Source organism: Pristiophorus japonicus, chromosome 11 (genome assembly GCF_044704955.1).
Source record: "Pristiophorus japonicus isolate sPriJap1 chromosome 11, sPriJap1.hap1, whole genome shotgun sequence".
Lineage (NCBI taxonomy): Eukaryota > Metazoa > Chordata > Chondrichthyes > Pristiophoridae > Pristiophorus > Pristiophorus japonicus.
This window is the reverse complement of record NC_091987.1, coordinates 57,160,715-57,175,669: the sequence shown is the minus strand read 5'-3', so window position 1 is coordinate 57,175,669 and position 14,955 is coordinate 57,160,715. Positions and strand designations below refer to the sequence as shown.

The following is a 14,955-nucleotide window of genomic DNA, read 5'->3' as shown; positions in this document are numbered from 1 at the left end:
AGGACAGATCCATGGAGGATCATGACGAACCAGAGCCTCAGATCGAGGAGGCAGAGGTACATGGGGACACGAATTGTCCCCCGATAATGATGAATGTTGAACCAAATGGACTCGTGGTGTCTATGGAGCTGGGCACAGGTGCGAGCCAGTCCATCATGGGCAAAAAGACTTTCGAAAGGTTGTGGTGCAATAAGGCTTCAAGGCCAGTCTTAACTCCAGTTCGCACGAAACTAAGAACTTACACGAAAGAACAGATTCCTGTAATCGGCAGTGCTATGGTATAGGTCTCCTACGATGGAGCGGTGCACAAGCTATGACTCTGGGTGCTACCGGGCGATGGTCCCACGCTGCTCGGCAGGAGCTGGCTGGGAAAGATACACTGGAACTGGGACGACGTCCAAGCGCTATCGCCTGCTAACGACACTTTGTGTGCCCATGTCTTTAACAAATTTCCTTCGCTGTTCGAACCAGGTATTGGGAAATTCCAAGGAGCAAAAGTGCAGATCCACCTAATTCCGGGGGCACGACCTATCCATCACAAGGCGAGAGCAGTACCATACATGACGAGAGAAGGGGTAGAGATCGAGCTAGACCGGCTGCAAAGAGAGGGCATCATTTCCCCAATCAAGTTCAATGAGTGGGCCAGTCCTATCATCCCAGTCCTCAAGGGAGATGGCACCGTCAGAATCTATGGCGATTACAAAGTAACTATCAATCGTTTCTCCCTGCAGGACCAATACCTACTACCAAAGGCCGACGACCTCTTTGCAATGCTGGCAGGAGGGAAGGCATTCACGAAGCTGGATCTGACTTCAGCCTACATGACGCAGGAGGAATCATCGAAGGCCCTCACCTGCATCAACACGCACAAAGGTTTTTTGTTTATAACAGATGCCCGCTTGGAATCCGATCGGCGGCAGCGATATTCCAGAGAAACATGGAAAGCTTACTGAAGTCAGTCCCATACACCGTGGTCTTCCAGGACAACATCTTGGTCACAGGTCAGAACACAGTCGAGCATCTGCAGAACCTGGAGGAGGTTCTTAGTCAACTCAACTGCGTTGGGCTCAGGTTAAAACGCTCGAAGTGCGTTTTCCTGGTGCCTGAAGTGGAGTTCCTGGGAAGGAGGATCGTGGCTGACGGCATCAGGCCCACCAAAGCAAAGACGGAAGCAATCGAGAATGCATCGAGGCCACAGAACGTGACGGAGCTGCGGTCGTTTCTGGGACTCCTGAACTACTTTGGTAACTTCTTATCGGGTCTCAGCACGCTGCTAGAACCACTACATGTCTTACTATGAAAAGGGGATGAATGGGTTTGGGGCAAAAGCCAAGAAAACGCCTTTGTAAAAGTGAGAAAATTGTTGTGCTCAAACAAATTGCTTGTGTTGTATGATCCATGTAAGCGTTTGGTACTAGCATGTGATGCGTCATCATATGGTGTCGGGTGTGTATTGCAACAAGCTAATGATTTCTGGAAACTGCAACCGGTTGCTTATGCATCCAGGAGTCTGTCTAAGACTGAGAGAGCCTACAGCATGATTGAGAAAGAAGCGTTAGCATGTGTCTATGGGTTAAAGAAAATGCATCAATACCTGTTTGAGCTAAAATTCGAATTGGAAACCGACCATAAGCCACTTATATCCCTGTTCTCCGAGAGTAAAGGGATAAATACCAACGCATCGGCCCGCATCCAGAGATGGGTGCTCACGTTGTCCGCATACAACTATGCCATCCGCCACAGGTCAGACACAGAAAACTGCGCCGATGCTCTCAGTAGGCTGTCATTGCCCACCACGGGGGTGGAAATGGCAGCCCGCAGATCTAGCCATGGTTATGGAAGCATTTGAGAGTGAGCAATCACCCGTCACTGCCTGGCAGATCAAAACCTGGACAAGCCAGGACCCCATATTATCTCGTGTCAAAAGCTGTGTGCTTCACGGGAGCTGGTCCAGTGTTCCATTGGAAATGCAGGAAGAGATAAAGCCGTTCCAGCGGCGCAAAGATGAAATATCTACACGGGCAGACTGCCTTCTGTGGGGCACTCAAGTAGTGGTCCCCAAGAAGGGCAGAGACACCTTCATCAATGACCTCCACAGTACCCATCCAAGCATCGTAATGATGAAAGCGATAGCCAGATCCCACTTGCGGTGGCCCGGTAGCGATGCGAACTTAGAGTCCTGCGTTCACAGATGTAATACATGCTCACAGTTAAGCAATGTACTCAGAGAGGCGCCGCTAAGTTTATGGTCTCGGCCCTCCAAACCATGGTCTATGGTACACGTCGACAATGCAGGCCCGTTTTTGGGTAAAATGTTCCTTGTACTTGTAGACGCGTACTCCAAGTGGATTGAATGTGAGACAATGTCGGCTAGCACGTCCGCTGCCACTACTGAAGGCCTGGGGGCCATGTTTGCCACACACGGCCTACCCGATGTCCTGGTGAATGACAACGGACCATGTTTTACCAGTGCTGAGTTCAAAGAATTCATGACCCTTAACGGGATCAAACATGTCACACCATTGACCATTTAAACCAGCGTCCAATGGTCAGGCAGAGAGAGCAGTGCAAACCATCAAGCAAGGCTTGAAGAGGGTAACTGAAGGCTCACTGCAGACTCGCCTATCCCGAGTCCTGCTTAGCTACCGCCAAGACCCCACTCACTCACTGGGATCCCACCTGCTGAACTGCTCATGAAAAGGGCACTTAAGACAAGGCTCTCGTTAGTTCACCCTGATCTGCATGAACAGATAGAGAGCAGGCGGCTTCAACAAAGTGCATACCATGATAGCGCAAATGTGTCACGCGAGATTGAAATCAATGATCCTGTATTTGTATTAAATTATGGACAAGGTCCTAAGTGGCTTCCCGGCACTGTCATGGCCAAAGAGGGGAGCACTGTGTTTCAGGTCAAATTTTCAGATGGACTCATCCACCGGAAACACTTGGACCAAATCAAACTCAGATTCACGGACTATCCTGAGCAACCCACCTTGGGTCCTACCTTTTTTGATCCCCCAACATACACATCAGTGGCAACCAGCACCATGGTTGACCACAAAGTTGAACCCATCATCCACAGCAGCCCTGCAGGGCCCAACACACCAGGCAGCCCAGCAAGGCCAGTTGCATAGCAGCCCAGCGAGAGCCCAACAAAAGATTCAACAACACCAGCTTTCACACCGAGACGATCAACCAGGGCAAGAATGGCCCCAGATCGACTCACATTGTAAATAATTACCCTATTGACTTTGGGGGAGTGTTGTTTTCTATGTACACTTGTATTTACTCTGTACGGCCACCAGAAGGCTCATGCCCTGGAGTCCCAAGGAATCCCATAATCCCTTGGGAGCACAGGTATTTAAGGAGGCTTCACAGGTTGGAGAGGCACTATGGAGACTGCAATAAAAGACTAAGGTCACATTTTACTTTGAGCTCACAGTGTTCGGTCTGACTCTTTCTCCATACACAAGAGAGCGCCTGGTTTTGAGGTTCTCTTCGGTGAGTGTGTGTGGCCTTGTCCTGTAACTGAGCAGTATGCGTGACAGGCGTGTCTGCAAGGAACCGTGAGTTACGTGTTTCAGGCTTGGCTTGATGATTTGAACTGCCCGCTCCACTTGACCATTGGACGTGGGTTTGAACGGGGCTGACCGCACGTGTTTTATGCTGTTGCGTTTCATGAACTCTTGAAACTCCAGGCTCGTGAAACACGGTCCGTTGTCGCTGACAACGATGTCTAGCAGACCATGTGTGGCAAACATGGCTCTCAGGTTCTCGATGGTGGCAGAGGAAGTGCTGGATGACATGCTCACACATTATATCCATTTGGAGTACGCATCCACCACCACAAAAAGCATTTTACCGAGGATGGGGCCTGCAAAGTCAATGTGGATTCTAGACCACGGTTTGGATGGCCATGACCACAGACTGAGCAGAGCTTCTTTTGGGACATTGCTTAACTGCATGCTAGTGATGCACTGATGCACACATGCCTCTAAGTCCGAGTCAATGCCAGGCCACCTGGCGATGGCCTTCATCATGAAAATACCAGGATGCATACTATGTAACTCCCGTACAAATCTCGCCCTGCCTTTCTTGGGCATTACAACATGATTACCCCACAGTAAACAGTCAGACTGGATGGAAAGCTCATCTTTGCGACGGCTGTACGGTTTGGTTTCAGCACCCATTTCCTTGGGGATGATCGACCAGTCCCCGTTAAGAACACAATATTTTACAACTGATAGGGTCGGATCCTGGCTGGTCCAGGTCTTAACTTGTTGAGCAGTGACAGGCGACCCTTCACTCTCAAAGGCATTCTTGACCATGAGTTGCTCTGCAGGCATTGGCGTTTCCACCTCCGGTGTGGGCAACGGTAACCGGCTCAATGCATCAGCACAGTTGTCAGTGCCTGGTCTGTGGCAAATGACATAATCATAGGCAGATAATGTCAGCGCCCACCTCTGGATGCGGGACGACATGTTGATATTGATAACTTTTTTGTTCCGAGAACAACGATATAAGCGGCTTGGGATCGGTTTCCAGCTCGAAGCGAAACCCAAACAGGTACTGGTGCATTTTTTTTATCCCATAAACACATGCTAAAGCCTCTTTCTCTACCATGCCATAGGCTCTTTCCATCTTGGACAGGTTTCGAGACGCGTATGCAACTCGTTGTAGTTTATCTGACTCATTGGCTTGCTGGAGTACATAGCCGACCCCATAGGACGACGCATCACAGGTCAAAACTAGATGCTTGCATGGGTCATACAGTACAAGTAGCTTGTGGGAACACAATAGGTTTCGAGCCTTCTCAAAGGCTCTGTCTTGAAGTTCATCCCACACCCAGTCGTCTCCTTTCCTGAGCAGCTTGTGCAAAGGCTCTAATACTGTGCTCAATTTGGATAAAAAGTTAGCAAAGTAGTTGAGAAGACCCAGGAAAGAACGCAGCTCCGTCACATTCTGGGGCCCGGGCACATTTTTGATGGCCTCTGTTTTCGCGTCTGTAGGCTTGATTCCATCTGCAGCAATCTTTCGTCCAAGGAATTTGACCTCTGGTGCCAAGAAAATGCACTTTGAACATTTCAGCCTGAGTCCCACTTTGTCCAGACGACGCAGAACCTCTTCCAGATTGTGCAGGTTTTTGGCGGTGTCACGACCTGTGACTAGGATGTCGTCTTGGAATACCACAATCCTGGGGACGGATTTCCATAGGCTCTCCATGTTTCTCTGAAATATGGCTGCCGCTGAACGAATGCAAAAAGGGCACCTGTTGCAAATAAACAGTCCTTTTGCGTGTTGATGATTCAACCAATTCCTGTGTCATGAAGGCCGACGTTAGATCAGACTTGGTGAACGATTTTCCCCCGGCTAGCGTTGCAAGCAGGTCATCAGCTTTTGGTAGCGGGTACTAATCTTGTTTCGAAACTTGGTTGATCGTGACCTTGTAGCTCCAAAAATCCTGACCGTGCCATCGCTCTTTAACACCAGAACAATGGGGCTGGCCCATTCATTAAATTTGACCGGTGAGATGACCCCTTCGCATTGTAGCCTGTCCAATTTGAGCTCGACCTTTTCTCTCATCATGTGCGGGACCGCCCTGGCTTTGTGATGGATGGGCCTTGCGTCTGGGCCTAGGTGAATCTGCACCTTGGCTTCCTTGAAGCTGCCAATTCCCGGCTCAAACAGTGAGGGAAATTTGCTCAGCACTTGAGCACATACATCATCATCCGCTGATGACAAAGCTTTGATATCGTACCATTTCCATTTTATTTTCTCGAGCCAACTCCTGCCGAATAATGATGGGCCATTGCCCGGGATAATCCATAACGGTGGATCATGAACTGCTCCTGATATGTCCTTACTATACAGTATAAATGCACACGAGGCCCGTACTTGAGAGAAGGTCACTCTGTGACTAGTTACCTTTATTACCAAGACCTCAAGTGATGAAGGTGGGTGGAGCTTCCCCTTTTATACCTGAAAGTCCAGGTTAGGAGTGTCTCCCACAAGTTCACCTCCTTGTGGTCAATGTTCTCAAGGTGTACAACTTAGGTCAGCTTATACATGGGTTACAATGATAGTTGAATACATGACAGTTCCCTCACACGACACTCTTACTGCTGCACTACCGATCACTGGTATGAGCTCTTTGGTGTAGGTATGCAACTTCGCATTTATCGGACTCAGCTTGGGTCTCTCTGCCTTGGTCTCCCACAGTTTTTGAAAGTCCTCTGGCTTATTATCGATTGATTCGCACCCGTGTCTAATTCTATGGATACCGGCACGCCGTTTAATTTGATCTCCATCATTATCAGTTGGCTCTTTATTAGGAACGTACGTACACTATACACTTCCTCCTCGGAGCTCTCAAATGTCTCAGGCTGCATTGCCAGATCCATGCTGAATTAATCATTATCCACGTGGTGTGTCGCAGCTGCAGATGCCCCGTCTTCGCACACCCTCTGCATACATACTGGCTGAAGCGGCACTGATGGGGTCAGTGATTGCTCCCGCAACGCCAATACGTTGAGCTCAGATTTGCGTCCAGTGAAATTTCCAGGGTCTCTCTAATTATAATACAGGTACAATGTCTGAAATCCAGCAACCTCGGGACTGAAACCGTGCCTGTTTTCAGATCTTTCCGGATTTCAGACAAGAAAATTAACACGTCCCAAATCCAGAAACACCGGGACCGAGCTGGTTTTCGGACCTCGCTGTTGGCACTCCTCGCCGCCCGCCGACCCACCACTCCTCGCTGATTCCCACTAATTCTCGCCTCCCATGGCCCCCCCGGCGCTGCGGTTTTTACCGGTTTCTTCAACCCTAGCCGCCCGATGTCGCCATCTTGGCTGCCGCAAAAATGTCTGGTTTTCGGACAGTCGGATTCTGGACATTGTACCTGTAGTATAAGTGAGCTCTCAGCTCATATCATGTCTCATGCTGGCTGCTGGTGAAGGATTGTGAAAACATGGAAAAGGATACAGTCACTTAAAGGTATGTGGCTACATGTTGTGTTCGCCTTTAAAAGGTGTCAATCGGTAGTTTCATACATCTATGGATGGCTCAGGCACATGGCTGGCAGGGCAGATGGTGCCTATGCTAGACTGGAAGAAGGCACCACCATAAATGTTGAGTAACCTTGCCTACCACTGATAGTTCCAATCGTATGGTGTAGATTGGCTGCTGAGTAAGGTAACAGTGATTTACCAACGTATGCTGCACTTGGTGTAGCTTCTAGTTCGATGCAATAGCTTAGGTGTATGAATGTTGGTATTATGGGAGCAGCTTTACAGATCCTGTTTTCTTTAAAAACCTTTCTGTTCTTCAGAACTCTTGGAAAGAGTTTCTGTATAGTTGGGTTCTCGGTGTTGATGCCAATCATTATAACACCATTCCTTCATGATCTGATCAACAAAAACCAGGAAAAATACATCTATTGTCAACTGATAACTAGCCAGGATCAGTTCTCAGCAATTCCCTGATCCTAGGGCCTGAATCCTGATGACAGGACCCATAATCTTAGAAGAAAATTCATCCCATTGTTACATGAAAAGGAGGAAAGAAGCTGATTTTAATTAACCTGAAATTATTTGACTGTTTAGTCATTTGGTTTTACAGAGTTGAAGATGCACTTAATAAATGACTGCAGTAAACTGATTTATAAATGGGAAGATTGCTTTTAAAGTCTATCGGTCACTTTTATATAAATGTCTCAATATTAGTGATAATCACAAAGGCACTTTTATTTTTCAGTTTTTGGATTCCTTTAGGTTGAATCAGACACAAACCATGGCTTTTGATGGCTGTTACCATGATAGTCAGCTGGACCTGTCAGCCTACGCCGAAGCTCGTTTAAAATTAACAAATACTGAGGCCAGAGAACGTGTATCTTGCTCAAATCCAGGTGGTCAACAGTTAAACAGGAAGAAATCTGTGAAGGGGAATGTCACTGAAATTATTATAAAGAACAATCATGCTATTGATACTTACTCAAGGGTTTTATTTCCTGCATTGTTTATTCTTTTCAATTTTATTTACTGGTGCTTGTTTTCATAAACCTTAGTCATTCCCAACCTTTTTATTATTTCTGAATTGTATACTGATGCCTAGAAATTGGATTGCATAGTGCCCATTTTCAGGCGCTACGCTTAAGACTCAAAAATGGGCCCTTCCGAATTTCTAGGCCATGGAATGTTATCTTGAACTAATGACAGATTTTATTGAACAGGAAGCAATGCTTCAATATATACTGTCCTTTGGTCCAGTCTGAGGAGATTTCATAAGTTTTATATACTGACATAATTTTACTATTTTTTTGTAAGATTACATTCTCTAAGAACTGAAGCTGAATATTACAGAACTCAATGAAAACAAAGTATAGACACGTGCAAGGCACCTGAATGCATACTGGAGTACAAGTGAAACAAACAATTTAAACCTCACTAGTTTTTGAATCTGATACAGAATTTAGCTGACATCCTCTAGATAGCTATACTGGAAATATACAAACAGAATGCAATGTCAGCCTGAACTGTATTGTACTATATATATTATGAACATTATACCAAATTTGCTGGAAATTATCTTAAAATACAGGAAAAGATAAATTAATTTCAAAGTGTAGACTCCTTATTGACTTTCCTACTAAGGTTTAACAATTTCTTCCTTCAAACATTTTAGTAATGAACTTGAATTTATATAGCATCTTATCCTGTCCTCAGGACATCCCAAAGCACTTTGCAGCATGAGTTACTCTTGAAGTGTAGTCACAGTTGTTAAGCAGACAAACGTGCAGCAAAGCCCCACAGCAAGTCAGATGAAAGACCAATTAATCTGTTTTTGGTGGTGTTCAGCTTAGACGTTGAGAGAACTTATTATTCTTCTTTGAAAAGTATCACAAATTTACAACAGCTTTTACATTCATCTAAACAGGGAGTTATTGCATATATAGAAAATACTTTATATTCCAGAATTATCTGTATTAACAAAAGAATGTAATACTTTTTTAATGGTTAACGTTATATACATGTATAGGTATACAGAACAAAAGTTATTGCACTCCTGCATTGTAACCCACTAAAAACATATTAAAATGGCAACTTCCATTCAGAGGTCCTATGTCAACATTATGGCTTTTAACATAAGAACATAAGAAGCAGGAATCGGCCATTTGGCCCCTCGAGCCTGCTCCGCTATTCAATAAGATCATTTTTTTTCATATTAATTGTGCATCAAGAACAACTTGTATTTATATAGTGCCGTTAACCTAGTATCACATTACAACAGTGACTACACTTCAAAATGACTTCATTGGCTGTAAATGCTTTGAGATGTCCAGTGGTCATGAAAGGCACTATATAAATGCAAGTCTTTCTTTCTTAATACCTGTAGTAAAATGTCCCAAGGCGCTTCACGGAGCAATAATAGCAATCAGTAAGGTCACTGGTATTCTTTTCAGGGTGGCTGCATAATCAATTTCCTTCTTAATGGAACCAAAGAAGCAAAGGGAGATTTGCAGTTATATAGGCTTACTGGATTCCCATTGATGCAGAGAGCAATTGATGGAAATCATAAGGATCTCAAAGTCCTCTATCTAGTGTACAGTGCTAATCACCTGACCCTGTATGTCAATGACAGATACCTAAAGAGTGGCCATGACTCTTTCATCAGGCAACAATCCACCATTCCAGCCCTGACAACTCAAGGCCATGTACTAGCATGCTTAATTGGTGACTGGCCCTCCACTCCACTCATAGCTGATGACTCCAGTGAGGCTTCCACAGATAAAAAGGGAGAACAGATATAATGAGGAATATAGAATCATAAGAAGTGTTATAAAGCAGAGTACAGGAATTCTGACATCTTGCTTTAGGTGCCTGGATAATTCCAGTGGAGCGCTGCAGTACAGCTCCGGCAGAAGTTTCCAAGATCATTGTGGCTTGTTGCATGCTTCCTAAGATTGTCACAAAGAAAGGCTTGCTGTTTCTGGAACCTGTAGGTGATGACAATGATGACAAGCTGGAGGAAGCGCCTACAACGTCACAGAACGAGGAAGGTGCACAGAAAGGAAAGTAAGTGCAGCGGGGGAACCATCAGCCAGAGCAAGAAGAGCATAACCGATAGCCCTGCACTTAAAAAAAATGAGTTCACTCACTAAACTAAAGTAATTTCACGCCTGCCTGTGACCCTCTCCTCAACTCTTACAAAGCCTCTCATTGTCCAAGATTTCTGCCAAGTTCCTTCAAAAGACAGAAGTCTCCATTTCACCTGCCATCATCCAATTCCCAAAAGTTGAAAGCAAACACAGGAATGAACTCATGTGACCAAGCTGTGTTTACTTTAAACAGCATTCACCAGAAAGTGCCACAAAAATCCATTCTGCCTATCTGCAACTATTCTTAACATTGTGATCACACTTTGTACCAGTTAATTTACTTGTTCTAGCTCCTAATCTACTACTCCTATGAGGTGCTCCCTCAGTGAAGTAAGATTGAGCACTGGGAGGTTCAGGTGGAGCCTTAGGGGCCTGAGGTGACTCTCATCTCAGGGTAACTGTTATCCCAGAGAGACCAGTTTCTTGCACTCTTACACTTGCAATGTCTGAAATTCCCTCCGGTGATAGTATTGGAGAGGGACTTATGGAAGTAGGCTCATGGCCACTCTCGAGAGATAGCAACATCTGCACCCACTCCTTGCACCACACTGGTGCTGGGCAGAGGCTCAGATGTGATATTGGTAGGTATCATCACAGACAAAATAGTCCCAATCAGTTCTTGCAAGTCCCAAGAGAATGTCCAGCTGAAAGCATCTTTGGAAACAGTAGCCGCTGCTACTCTGGAAGCCACCAATATTCTTAGAAGCTCTTCCTGGCATCCTGATGCTGCAACAATTTTATGGGTTGTCAATGGAAATAAAAATTGGGAAAGCTGTATATCATTATATCTATTGCATATATTTAATAATTGATTTGAAAAAAGTGTAGTGCCAGAGGACTAAGTGTAGTGCCAGATACCTAACTTAATACCTATATTTAAGAAGGGAGATAGAACATGTCCAGGGAACTATAGGCCAGTCAGCTTAGTAGGAAAAATAATGGAATCCCTACTAAAGGAGAAAATAGAAAAACATCTAGAAATCAAAAATATAAGAATGAATAGTCAACATGGATTTTAAATGGGAAAGTCTTGCATGACCAATCTCACTGAATTCTTTGAAGGGTAATATAGTAAATGTAACATATCTAGATTTCCAAAAGGCCTTTGATAAGGTACTACATAATAGACTAATAAAAATAGGCAGAGGTCAGGGGACAAGGAGCAGAATGGATAGCTAGCTGGCTAAAAGACGGAACGCAGAGAGTGGCAGAAGGTAGGAAATGGAGTACCACATGGACAGTTTATATTAACGATTTAGACTTTTGAATCAAAAACACAATTTCTAAATTTGTGGAAGACACCAAACTGGGAGGGATAGTCAACACCGAGGAGGACTGCAACAAATTATAAGACGATATTAATAAACTTATAGAATGGCCATATAATTGGCAAATGAATTTCAACACAGATAAATGTGAGGTATTACATCTTGGTAAGAAAAATAAGGAGGTTACATATTACTTGGCAAATAAGAATCTTATTGGGGTAGAGGAGAAAAGGGATCTGGGAGTACAAATACACAAATCACTAAGGCCGTAACAAAAGCAAACCAAGCACTGGGTTTATTTCTAGAGGGATAGAATTGAAAAGTAGAGAAGTTATGCTAAACTTGTATTGAACCTTGTGCACAGTTCTGGTCACAATATTATAAAAATATGGAGGCACTGGCGAGTGTGCAAAAAAGAATGATAAGGATGATACCAGAACTGCGAGGTTATACCTATCAGGAAAGGATGAACAAAACTGGAGGCCATCAATATAAGAAAGTTACTAAGAAATCAAATAGGGAACTTAGAGGAAACTGCTTTACCCAGAGAGTGATGAGAATGTGGAACTCACTACGACAGGAAGTGGTTGAGGCAAATAGTATAGATACATTTAAGGGGAGGCTAGACAAGCATATGTGGGAGAACAGAAATAGAGGGTTATGCTGATAGATTTAGATGAGGAAAGATGAGCGGAGGCTTGAGTGGAGCATAAATGCCAGCATGGACTGGTTGGGCCGAATGGCCTGTTTCTGTGCTGTACATTCTATTTAATTCTATGTAATGTAATAATAATAACTTCTATTTATAAAGCACCTTTAACGTAGTAAAACATCCCAAGACCCTTCACAACATTGTTACAGACAAACAGATAAATTTGACTCCGAGCCACAGAAGAAATTAAGGCAGATGATCAAAAGCTTGTTTAAAAAGGTAGGTTTTAACGAGCATCTTAAAGGAAGAAAGAGAGGGAGAGAGGTGTAGAGGTTTACGAAGGGAGTTCCAGAGCTTAGGACCTAGGCAGCTGAAGGCACGTCCACCGCTGGTTGAGCAGTTATAATGAGGGATGTTCAAGAGGCCAGAATTTGAGGAGCGCAGACATCTTGTGGGATTGTGAGGCTGAAAAAGATTACAGAGCTAGGGAGGCGCAAGTCCATGGAGTGATTTGTAAACAAGGATGAGAATTTTGAAATCGATGCGTTGTTTAACTGGAAGCCAATGTAGGGCAGAAAGCACAGAAGGGATGGGTGATCTTGACGGTGCAGGTTAGTACACGGGCTGCTGGGTTTTAGATAACTTCAAGTTTACATAGTGTGGAATATGGAAGGCTGGCCAGGAGTGAGCTGGAGTAGTCAAGTCTAGAGGTAACACAGGCATGAATGAGGGTTTCAGCAGCAGAAGAGCTGAGGCAGGGGCGGAGACGGGCAATGTCACAGAGGTGGAAAAAGGCAGTTTTAGTTATGCCGTGGAAATGTGGCTGGAAATTCATTTCAGGATAAAATATGACACCTAGGTTGCGAACTGTCTTGTTCACCCTGAGATTGATGCTAGGGAGAGGGATGGAGTCAGTAATTAGGGAACGCAATTTGTGGCAGGGACCAAAGATAATGGCTTTGGTCTTCCCAATATTTAATTGGAGAAAATTTCTGCTCATCCAGTACTGGATGTCGGACAAGCAATCTGACAATTTAGATACCAAGCAGGGGTTGACAGAAGTGGTGGAGAAATAGAGCTGGGTGTTGTCAGCGTACATGTGGAAACTGACTCCGTGTTTTCGGATGATATCGCCAAGGGGCAACATATATATATATCTATATATATAAAATTAAGAGGGGACCGAGGACAGATCCTTGGGAGACACCAGAGGTAACGATGTGGGAGTGGGAAGAGAAGCCATTGCTGGAGATTTTCTGGCTACGATTAGATAGATAAGAATGGAACAAAGCGAGTGCAGTCCCACCTAGCTGGACATTGGTGGAGAGGCATTGGAGGCTGATGGAGTGGTCAACTGTGTCAAAGGCTGCAGACAGGCCCAGAAGGACGAGGAGGGATAGTTTACCTTTGTCACAGTCACAAAGGATGTCATTTGTGACTTTGATGAGAGCAGTTTCAGTACTGTGGCAGGGGCGAAGCCAGATTGAAGGGATTCAAAAATTGAATTCATGAAAAGATGATCATGGATTTGGGAGGCTACAACACGTTCAAATACTTTGGACAGGAAAGGGAGGTTGGAGATGGGGTGATAGCTAGCTAGCAAAGTGGGATCAAGGGTTGTTTTTTTGAGAGGGGTGATGACAGCAGATTTGAAGGAGAGGGGAACAGAGGAGAGAGAACCGTTAACAATGTCAGTTAATATGGGAGCCAGAAAAGGAAGTTGGGTTGTCAGCAGTTTAGTGGGAATAAGGTCAAGAGTGCAGGAAGTGGGTCTCATGGATAAGATTAGTTTGGAGAGATTAAGAGGGGAGATCAAAGAGAAACTAGAGAAATATATGATGGGTGGTTGATCTGCCAGCGCCCATTTTATACTATCGCTCAAAGTCAAAATTACCCCATGCTCTTCAATCATGGTGGTTGTCATGTATGTAACCTTCATGTAACAACACTGCAATACTGTATATACTTGAGAAATGTACACCTTGACCACAGGGGGTGAACTTGTGGGAGACACTCCTCACCTGGTCATCCTGGTATATAAAGGGAGGTCCCACGCAGGGTCATCACTTCTTGGTCCTGTGATTAAAGGTGCAGGTCATAGAGTGACCTTGTCCATAGAATGTGCCTCGTGTGGATTTGTGGTATTGTGTAAGGACTTTACAGTGGTCCTTCCCCACAGTGATATTTCTCTGGCACTGGCTATAAACCAACTTTTCCTTTGGAGGAAGAGAAGGCAGTGTTCCAGGCCTGTGACTGGCATGAACCTTTTCCCCATATGAGTACATGCATTCCATTTTGATGAGAATTGGACATACATTCTTCCTTTACATAAACATTTTTTGAAGACTAGCTGCACGAAAGGTGAGCTGAGAAAATGGCTGGTGAGTGCTTAGAAAGGTTGCCCTTTGCATTACTGAGTTCCCTTAACCAGCAGGTGCTGAGAGAAAACATATATGATGTCAGGAGGTGATTAAAGGCTCTATTAGCGGTAGAAGATGTGTGTTAGCACGAATACGTACTTACCTTGGCCACCTTTGTGAGTTCATGAAATCTTTTTTAGCACTATGTGCTGTTTGTATAGACGGTCCTTCTTTGCCCTGACTTCTGCCAACATTATCTCCACAGATGTAAATCTTCATGCCCTTACTGCTGCTGCCATGCCTTTAACTGCTGCTCTCTTTGACATCTTGCAGTGTCTCGAGCTGTAAATGCAAGGTCCCCCCTTAAACTAGCTGCACCAGAACTATTTTTTCCTCCCTCCCACAGACAATAAGCCAATGAATGGTGGCTTTTGAAACTGCCCTGCATGGCTAATGAGGTTGTTGGGAGTAAATAGCTGTAGGTTAGCAGTGGGTGGGTGTTAGGATCACCCCTTTGCA

At 44.7% G+C, this 14,955-nt stretch overlaps 1 protein-coding gene across 1 annotated transcript in view; it reads left to right on the top strand.

The window, feature by feature from the left end:
* The window catches only part of LOC139275730 (gamma-aminobutyric acid receptor subunit rho-3-like), a 61,252-nt gene extending 53,183 nt beyond the window's left edge, over window positions 1-8,069 (top strand). Inside the window, 1 exon segment of the mRNA XM_070892918.1 lies at window positions 7,773-8,069. Within this exon segment, the coding sequence (XP_070749019.1) occupies window positions 7,773-8,058 (286 nt within the window). The 3' untranslated portion in view covers window positions 8,059-8,069.
* Window positions 8,070-14,955: the final 6,886 nt, after the last annotated feature.